Below are 10,173 nucleotides of genomic sequence, written 5' to 3'. Positions count from 1 at the left end.
ACATTACTCTAAACACAATCGTCCGACCAGAACAATTCATAAGAAACGTAAGAATCAAAAGTCATTCAATTGTAAAATCTAAACATTTGAATCACACTTAGAAGTTATCCCCGTCAAGCGAAGGCAACGTTTGCTACGTAATTATTGTTAGCCACCTAGCTGCAGTTCGGAGTAGTGTATCACAGAATGTACTAGTTTTCAAAACATTGATGCGGATGACGGTAGTGTAAGCACATCGAGGAAACTGATTCAAGAACTAGTCACCCACTCAGCAGAAGTGCCATCACAAGGAAGATCACGTCGAGAAGCCGGTGACTGACTAGAGGAGAGCTGCAGCTTACAGGCAGCTGTCTGGAAACAGCATGGTCACTCTATCCGCAATTCTAACCCCGCTTGGTCGTCAGCTTCAGAGACAGCTCCGTAGAGAGCTGCGGGACCATCGCTGGATTCCTGTTCGCAGATGTAACCTAACGGCGTGCTCCAGCAAATATGTACTCTCCGCAAGTAAGTGGTTGAATATGCTGCTTAGATAGCCTGTCTTTCTGCGTATAGAATATGTGCAGAGTTGTTTCACCCCGTGAATTAATGTGCTATAGCGTGCTTGGTCAATCAGCGCTATATAGGTCAGGGGGGGAGCTAGCCACCCCTCCATTTAGGTAGGATTACAGTATCACCTCTCCGTTTTTCATGGAGTGATCTAATGTTGAGAAATTAACTCTTTGCCTTTGTGCGGAACATCGATTATTTTAACGTTAGCATTATGGTGTTAGTCAAGGGGGTTCAATTGTTTTTCTTACACTGGTGTAACACTACCCAAGTGGTGGTGCTATGCTACTTGCTGTTGTTGTTGATGGCTTCCGGATGAGTTTGACCAAGATGATCACCTGGGAAAAGAACAAGCTCCCCAATATGTTTAGCATACGCTACAGTGAAAGTGCACAAAACGTTTTTGTGTTGATTCATTATTTAGATCAATGTTCCTCCAGGTGAAATTATGAGACAACACGCCTCACTACTTAAAAACATTGTGTTTAAACCCGTTAACAGGCAACAGTGTTTTATTGTCCTCCTTGGACAGACGATTGGAGCCACACCTTGTTAATTCACTTGTTTTTCTGCGTTCTGTAAGGACACAAAACAGCTCAACACACTCGGTCTGGCTACGGAAACAATAGTAGTTTGTGGAGGCAAGCTCATGGCAGAAAGAGAGAGTAAGGGCATGCCTTGTTAGATGGCAGTGAATGAGAAATGTGCTATTCCTTTCCATTCACTGAGGAAAGCAGAGGTAAACTAGGCTGGTATTTGACTGTATTGGGAGTGTATGCGCATTTTTTTTTTGCTGTTTGCCTACAGTCATAATCCCCCTTGACAGGACAAACAAGTTCAGGCAGATGTGCTGGTCATGTGATTGACGTCATTTACCTGTAAATGCTTTCTCTTGAGCTGTGTGTCCGGTTTGGAGGCTGTTCTAAAGATGACTGTGCCCGGCCATCAGTACTGAAAATGTCATTAAATGGTATCTTCATTTACCCCACCATACAACATTGTTTGTTTGTTGTTGTATCTTATGTAAATTTGTGATAGGCACTGTATCTTGACATAATAATATGGTCAAGAAATTACATTGCAAAGGTATTTGAGATAATTTGTTATTTTCCCTTGAAGAATGCCAAAAAGTCATGGCTACCTACCTATCTTGTTTCATATTATTAAAAGGACAAAGTCAAGTTGTAAAAAACCCATGGAATTGAGTTTACTGGTGGAATATAATTTTACTCTACTTTATTTGTTAAGACGGAAATAAATGTAAAACTTTAATTTTTTTGTGAACATTAAGGAAATAATAGTATTAGCTAAAAACCTTTTAAATCTTTCAAAAAAAAGTTCAAAATATCAGCCCATTGTAGCTTTAATGGACAGCTTTAATTTTGGAGAGCCTAGTCTTGGTGTGTGCATGTTGGCTTGGAAAGCTTTGATACTGCACATCACCTATATGTGAGACCTCCAATTGCCGGCCAGAGGTCATGGCTGTTGTTATAGTTACATACTGAGGAAAGCTGCACACAATGCAGTCAAACATTTTAAGCTTTGTGAAAGTAGCCTATGGTAAAGTTGCTGACACTACACAGGATTACTTAACATGTTTCAGTCATGCTATCAACAGAGATGATCACAGGCACAGACACACTAGAACTATGTACTAGTCAATTAACAGCCAGAGATTATGAAAGAGAAAATCCTAAACTTCACTGCAAGCCTAATCTTTGATGCTCTGTCAGCATATTTAGTTCGTACCCATGTACACATGAAGGTGCAAGGCTTGAATAACAAGCTAAAAAAAAAATCTCTAAACATTTTTTATCTTCCTTAGTCATTTTAGTCAGTTTAATTTCATCTCCTTTTCCTGAAATAGTTCTCTAAACCAGTGTGGGTAGTTACCCACGTGATGCCGAGTCATAACTTTTGGACACTTTCCTTGTAGTATTGTATTTCGTGGCGGTAGGCGGTCCACTTGTAGCTTACAGACATGAACATTTTAAAGCAAAGGAAAAGTATTTCAGGGGATTATGAAATAAATCGAAAATCGTGTCTTAATCGTTTGTAAATGCGCCCTTCCAGAGTCCAGCTGTGAAGGAGGCAGCCCACATTCCAACTGTCAGTTTCTTCAGCGTAGCTCCTCTGAATGAAGTTAAAACTAGGAGGAAGTAAATCATTTTTTCCGACCTTAAGTTTTTTTGACCAGAGTCAAGAAAGGACCGATTGTTCATGAAGTAGTCTCGCGTTCGCGCATCTCGGTGAAGTTAAATTTTGTTACGATATATTCTCTAAACATGTGTACATCTGCTTTGGAGGCAGCTGAGTGTATAATGAAAAGTGAGTTGTAGTGTTTGATTGTGGCTGTTTTGGAGTACTATATTTCATTTTCTTTGTTTTGAGTAGGCTGTTACGTCTTTGTGCCGTCGATGATTTAACCCGTGTCTTCTGTCTTCCCCAAAGTGCACCCGATGTGGCAGGGTCCGCTGGCTGTCCCGGGGGGAGATCGCCAGTCTCCCATAGATATAGCGGTGCGCAAGACGGAGTGGGATCGGCAGCTCAAACCGCTGGAGATGCGCTACGACCCGCGGACATGTCAGCAAATCTGGAACAACGGCTACTCCTTCATGGTCGAATATGACGACACGACGGACAGATCAAGTGAGCATTTCTAAACTGACCACTTCCTCAAAACAAGACTATGGTGTCAGGTGTTTCAAGAAACATAATGTGACACATCTCTTATAAGGCCTTAACCCTTAATGTTAAACTCTTTCGCTTTAAAAAATATATATATTGTAATTATAAAGAAGTGAACTTTAATACTTGTAAAAGGCTTTTTTGGCTCCTGACAGTGCCAATTTCAGGCTTAATCTGATGTTTCTTCATTTCTGTTCCCAGCTGTTAAGGGAGGGCCATTGGAGGACCAGTATCGGCTCTGCCAGTTCCATTTTCACTGGGGGGAGTCCAATGCATGGGGGTCTGAGCACTCCGTAGATCGACGGCTGTTTCCTGCAGAGGTATTGTGTCTGAGAGGATGTGATGATGGTTGCTCTGAGTCCCATTGTAGCTACTAATTGTCTTTACTCATTGCATCGCACTTTAGATTATCAGACATTCTGCCATCACTGATGGTGAATCTGATGGTGAAGGTAGGGGTCAGAGGTTTTAATGGAGCCGAGCCTCGCACACTCTTAACTAGTGCTATCAGTGGCTGTGTTTGAGGGTGTGGATGTGTGTGGACGTGTGTGTGTGTGTGTGTGTGTGTGTGTGTGTGTGTGGTGTGTGAAAGAGAGAGAGAACGATTGGAAGTGTGTGTGTGGCATGAGAGGGCATGAGAGGGCAGCTGTGTGCCAGGAACAGTGGAGGTTTGACCAATAGAGGTCTTGCTGGTTGGAAAGACCTCCATTTATAAATCTCCTGGAATGTACTGCGTGTGTGTGCCAGTGACAGTGCAGCACACTCTGCATCAACTCCTCTGTCACTGTCGCCTGATGACCTGGACATCTATTTTAAAAACACACTCCTTCATTAGTTATATAATGCCGTGTGTGTGTGTGTGTGTGTGTGTGTGTGTGTGTGTGTGTGTGTGTGTGTGTGTGTGTGTGTGTGTGTGTGTGTGTGTGTGTGTGTGTGTGTGTGTGTGTGTGTGTGTGTGTGTGTGTGTGTGTGTGTGTGTGTGTGTGTGTGTGCCTTGTTTCGTTTCCATCTAGCCACCAGTGTCTTTTGTGTATGGGGCATGTTTTATGTTTCACCGAGGCCTGCTCTTGTAAGTGATCTCTGTTTGTGTAAAGGGCTGAACTTGGTTGCCTGACAATGGGTCTTTCAAAAGCCTTTTCACAAGGGCTGGGCTGGGGGAGTAGAGGGTAGGAGTTAGAGAGGAATTGGGCTGGGGTTCGAGCTCACCTCAAAATTATTGGAGTTCTTTGTAGACTGACTGTAGTTTACATAACTTAATCAGGCTTCAAGCTGACTACAGAATCACTCTAGTGTGTGTGTGTGTGTGTGTGTGTGTTTGAGTGTGTGAGTGTGTGTGTGTGTGTGTGTGTGTGTGCGTGTGCATGTGCATGTGCATGTGCGTGTGTGTGTGTTACAAACTATTAGTCTATCTCAGCTGAAACTGTTCCTTGTCCCTTATTGCTTTCAGATTGACTGCCAGTCTGAGAATGAGTGTAGGGAACAGGGATATTGAACAATGAACATTGTTTCAAAATGTTATCAGTGTGTGTTTGTGGTGGTGACCATTTGTGTGTCTTTACAGCTGCACTTGGTCCACTGGAACTCTGACAAGTACAGTCTTTTTGAAGAGGCCGTGATGGAGGAGAATGGCCTTGGTGTCATTGGAGTCTTTCTCAAGGTAAGCCCCTCCCTTCTCCTGCATCCTTCTACTGATCACTTTCTCTCTTTTCCACCTCATCTGTATACTTTGTTTTCTTTCCCTTCTTCTCCCTTATGAAATTGTGTGTGTGTGTGTGAGTGAGTGTGTGTGTGTGATTGTGTGTGTGTTATAAGCTAAATGCTGTATATTCCCTTTCAGTTAGGGAAGAGGCACGAAGGTCTACAGAAACTGGTGGACGCTCTCCCAGCTGTGAGGCACAAGGTAAGTTCTGCATGAGTTGTAGTATGTGTGTGTGCGCACATGTGCATGTGTGTGATTGTGAGAGAGAGAGTTATGAAAGGGATTTTATTTGGATTGCTTATCACCATCTAGATGTTACAGATATCCCTTCACCTCCTTGTGTAGTATTAAACATTCTTAAGGTAAGCTTCAAAGGAATCTGTTGTTCCAACAGTACACTATAGTTGAGAAGAGAACACACTGTTATTGTGTGCATGTGCAACCGGTATGTGTGCAATCATTTAGTTTATCATCGTACATTTTAGGGTGCATTCACTCTTTTATAGTCTACTCCAATGCACTTTTTTTCTGCAAAACAGCATAACTGAGATTACTCTGTGCATATGTGTGTGTGTATGTGTTTCCTCTTCAGGACAGTCTTGTGGAATTTAACCGCTTTGACCCTGCTTGCCTGCTGCCAGAGAACACAGAGGACTACTGGACTTATTATGGATCACTGACCACACCCCCCCTAACAGAAACTGTCACCTGGATGGTCATGAAGCAGCCAATTGAAGTCAGCCATGACCAGGTAGACTGGTCTTATTCACTGAAATCAAACACAGACATCTGGAGTCAATGTGTCATTTTGTAATTCACCTGTTCCCAAATATGTGTTGACAAAAATCTTGTTTCATCTGCTTAACTGACGATCCATGACAAGATTTATTGTCACATGAGGTTGTGTGACTCAAAATGTAGAACTTAGGTCAGGGCTTAAGGTCAAGGGTTATCCAAACACATTTAGCTGTTCATTGTTCATTCATTGGGGTAGCTGTCATTTATATTCATCATTGTTTACATCTTTGAGCACCTCTATGTTCTTCTGTAACCCTTTAGTACAATGGAATGAATATTAACTAGGTCCCGCAGTCTTTCTGATGTCTTTCATCGCAGTTTTTCTACTGAGATTGGTAGAACAAGTGAGCTTCTCCCTTTACAACAGACAAGGCGCAGCTTAGACAGAAACCCACCCACCCACACACACAGGTTCTAGTTTCTGAGAGGGTGGAAAAAGCCTGTGTTTGGTGAAGGTAGAAGGTAGAGTTCAGTCACACCCACGTGGCCTTGAACTCAGGTCTCTATGGTAACAATCACAATTTCTATCAGAAGGTGTTTCAAGGTGGTGCTGAAACAGCTTTGTTGTTTCTGAGAGGACAGTGCAGGACAGGACAGGAAATAATACCATGCACTGGTTAAATGCCATTAGTTGACCAAAATACAACCTTTTTTGGCCATTCCGTTGATGTAAGTTACATATGAAAGTTTTTTTTTGTGAGTGTTTTTTTAAATATTTTGATGTAGTGAGTTAGTCGTTGCATGGTCTTGCAAGGACGTGGTGTGCTTCTGATGTTTGTCCTGTAACGTGACGGGGGGCTCTGTCAACAGGACAGAATGTTCCCCAGCACTATGGCAACCAGGAAGGGGGAGGGAGCAGTGGATGGGTCAGAAATTAGACTCCAGGCTCAGAGCTGTCCAGCAATGTTTTTTCCACTCTTAATGACCACTCACTCTCTCTTTCTCCCCCTCTCTCTCCTTCCCCTGTCTCCATCTCTTCTCTCCTCCCACCTCTCATTCTCTCTTTCTCCCCCTCTCCTTCTTCTTTCCCTGTGTTTGTATATGAGTCTACCCACCTCTCTCTCTGTCTCACTCTCTCCTTCTCATTTCCCTGTGTGTTTGTATATGTGTCTACCCACCTCTCCCTCTCCTCCCCCCTCTCCTTCTCTTTCCCCTGTGTGTTTGCATATGTGTCTACCCACCTCTCTCTCTCTCTCTTTTTCAGTTGGCTGTGTTCCGTAGTCTTCTGTTTACATCAGCAGAGGAGGAGGTCCAGAGGAGTATGGTGAATAACTTCCGGGTGCAGCAGCCTCTGGCCGGACGGTCTGTCCGCTCCTCCTTCGACCCCTTTCAGCATGGGGAGCCCTCCGCCCTCTGAAGCCCCACCCACGTGGGCACGTGGGCCAATCCCATGATAACTTTGCTTGAGAGATGTCCCCTCTGACCAATCACCTGTTAACATATCTGGACGTCAAACCATGGCTTCAATGGCTCTTACTGGGGTCGTGACCAGGAATCGAACCGCAAGAAAGCTTTTAAATGTTTTTAACAGTTCTTAATGGTAAATAGTATTGGGAATAGGATTGTATTTGGAATAGGATTGGCATTTACTAAAATGTACCTTCTTTCAGCAGTAGCCTCAGTCATGTGAGTTATGAGGACTTACAGAACCTCATTCCTTTCATACTTATCTGTGTGTATGTGTGTATGTGTGTTTGTGTGTGTGTGGTAAAAATGGGAAGAGGGCAGCTATTAACTTGTTGCAGAAGTTCAGCGCCCTCTAGTGTGCTGAATTGAACACACACAGTCACCCTGAGTTGCCTCAAACAAATCAAACCGCTTTTAAGGACATTTTTTTGTTTTGTTTTAACACTTAGAACATTTTTGGCAGCTGTCTGTTTTCTTCAGGCCTTTGTGATTATCTGATTATGTGCATTAGTTACAGATGTCCATATTCCTGCCCTTAACATTCAGGCACACTCACATACACAACACATGTTCATTTTTATGCTGAAGCTGCTGTGGGCACTAGTGTGACCAGTGAGGCAAACATGCATACACACACACACACACACACACACACACACACACACACACACACACACAAACACACTCTTTGTCTCTCTATCACACACTCATTCACACACACACTATTAGCACACCATCAACAGTGCTCAGTTCAACATGTGATGCCTGCAGCAAAATCCCTAAAGTGCTTTTCACAACTCAACTGGCTGTCTGTGCAGCTCTCTCGTGTGTGTGTGTGTGTGTGTGTGTGTGTGTGTGTGTGTGTGTGTGTGTGTGTGTGTGTTCAGTCGGAGATCAGATTTGAGAGGTTGTAGAGTGCAGCAGTTATTGATCCGGATGCAGCAGAGGTTTCGCTGGATTTGTGCATTTGAGAATCTGACCTGCTTACGTGTGCAGTCGGTGCCAGTCTCATGTTAGTGATGAGAGTGAGGTTGTGCAACTTGTGTGATGTTCGTTTGTATGTGTATGTATGTGTGTGTCTGTGGGTGTTGTAATCTCTCCTGCAGTTTCTTTGAGGTTAATGTCGGGGTGAAGTCTGTGTGTGTATGGAGTGTGTGTGTGCAGTAGGGATTTCTTCAGCTGTTTCTGGAATGTTGCGTGCAGAGAGAGTTCTCATTCTGACTCTCTCTCCAGCCAAGCGATGGCTTTTTATCCATTGGAGCAGGAAAGCAACACCCATCTGGTGTGTCTGCTGTAATTACAACTTGTAACCAGCAGGGGCAGTGTTACTCCATGCATTCAGTAACACTTCCCCATCTGAAAGGGCATGGATGAGGGTGAATGTATTTAGAAGACGAGGTGTTTGTGGTTGAAAGATGAGTTTATGGTTTAGGTTTTAAGTTTAGAGTTAGAGGAGTTCATTTACCGCATATGGGACTGAGAGGACTAGTGTAAAGGGACTCACAAGGGACCAGTTGGATGGAATATATTTTCCCAACTCCCTACATTCCTGACCAGGTTTATTCTCCATTTTTATCTGTAACGTTCACTGGGAAAGGGCTTTGAAAGGGGAGAGGGTTGTCTCTTTTGGTTTGTTTCTTGTTGGATTTCCAATTTTCTGGTGATGGTTGTCCGTTCCTCATCCATCAGGGAGCAGTAGGGGGGTCTAGGAAAGAGGGAGGGAATGTAGCTGAGGGAAGGAGAGAGAGGCGGGGGGCATGGGAGGGTGGTTGTCTTGTTGTCTTTAGGATCAGTGACCATAACGCTGCTAAATAAACCAGCCCTTTGCATGCTAGTGGCCTACAAGGCCATCTGCCCCCCCCCCCCCCCCCCCACCCCCCGCCCCTTCCATCCCCCTGCTCAACACACAAACACACACACACTTGTTCACACACACAAACATTCACTCACACAGTCAGCTTCACGGGAGAGCTGTCTGATGCTAACCTGAGCTGAAGGCTGGAGCTCGCTGTGCAAACAGCTGTATAAAGGAAGAGGGGGCTGTATCATCCCACCTGCTCATCTCTCTCTCTCTCTCTCTCACACACACACACACATACACACACACACACAGTGTAAAGGGCCCCTCACACCAGGAGGTCCAGAACAAGGCTTGGTTGGGGTTGGTGTGTGTGTGTGTTTTTTTTCGGTTAGGGGGACGAGCGTGTATTGGGTTATGGGATTTGCATAATCTAAGAAGACACTAAAATTGAAACGGTCTTTAGTGTATTGTTAGTGGTGGAAAACTGAAGAAATCAAAATCCCATTGATTCAGAGGTTGTGTGACTTTGCTGTGTCAGGAAGCAGTCTGTTAGGCCTTTTAGTGGAAAAATGCAATTCTATTTAAAGTTTTAATCTTATGTTTCTTTTTCTTTTTTAAATGACTGTATTAACAACTTCCCTGGTACTGTTTCACACTCTGAAGGAGCTCTTTATATTGTACTGTATACTACAGCCGCCTTTATTACACTGCAGAAATCATGCAAAATGTACGCACAAGTTTATTCAGAGTGATTTCTCATGCAACCTATCTATGCTGTTTTTGTTATTGGGTTGGGTGTTTTCTGTAGGCTAGAGGAGTGTGCTATGTGTAGAGTTTAGATGAGTTAACGGGTTGTGTGTGTGTGTGTGTGTGTGTGTGTGTGTGTGTGTGTGTGTGTGTGTGTGTGTGTGTGTGTGTGTATATGTATATGTGTTTTACTGATAAAGCACATATGGTTTCCTTTGGATCCCTGGAAGACGGCCTCTTCCCAGCATGCACTATTGTGCCAGCTGTTAGTCTAACGTCTCCCGCTGGTGCAGACGGAACCCTGAGAACGGAACCCACAAGGCCATTCAGAACAGAACTGAGTTCAGATGTGTAGAAAGAGCAAACTCCCAATGTACAAGGCCATTCTGTTAAAATGTCTAAAATGGTGCATCATCTATGAGAGTATGACAAATGTTTTAAGATTTTATGACTAAAAAGTGTATAATAAAGATTATTAACCTATGAA

General features: G+C 43.6%; 1 protein-coding gene across 1 annotated transcript; it reads left to right on the top strand.

Annotated features, from left to right (window-relative positions):
* Window positions 1-10,173, top strand: ca5a (carbonic anhydrase Va). The gene is made up of 7 exons (XM_080841871.1): window positions 1-504; window positions 2,998-3,195; window positions 3,436-3,554; window positions 4,796-4,891; window positions 5,072-5,134; window positions 5,526-5,684; window positions 6,936-10,173. The coding sequence occupies exons 1-7, from the start codon at window positions 363-365 to the stop codon at window positions 7,086-7,088; spliced, it is 930 nt and encodes a 309-aa protein (XP_080697997.1). The 5' UTR covers window positions 1-362; the 3' UTR covers window positions 7,089-10,173.

The sequence above is a fragment of the Sprattus sprattus genome, assembly GCF_963457725.1.
Source record: "Sprattus sprattus genome assembly, chromosome: 7".
NCBI classification, from domain to species: domain Eukaryota; kingdom Metazoa; phylum Chordata; class Actinopteri; order Clupeiformes; family Clupeidae; genus Sprattus; species Sprattus sprattus.
The sequence above is the reverse complement of the archived record's forward strand: the minus strand, read 5'-3'. Positions and strand labels throughout refer to the sequence as shown.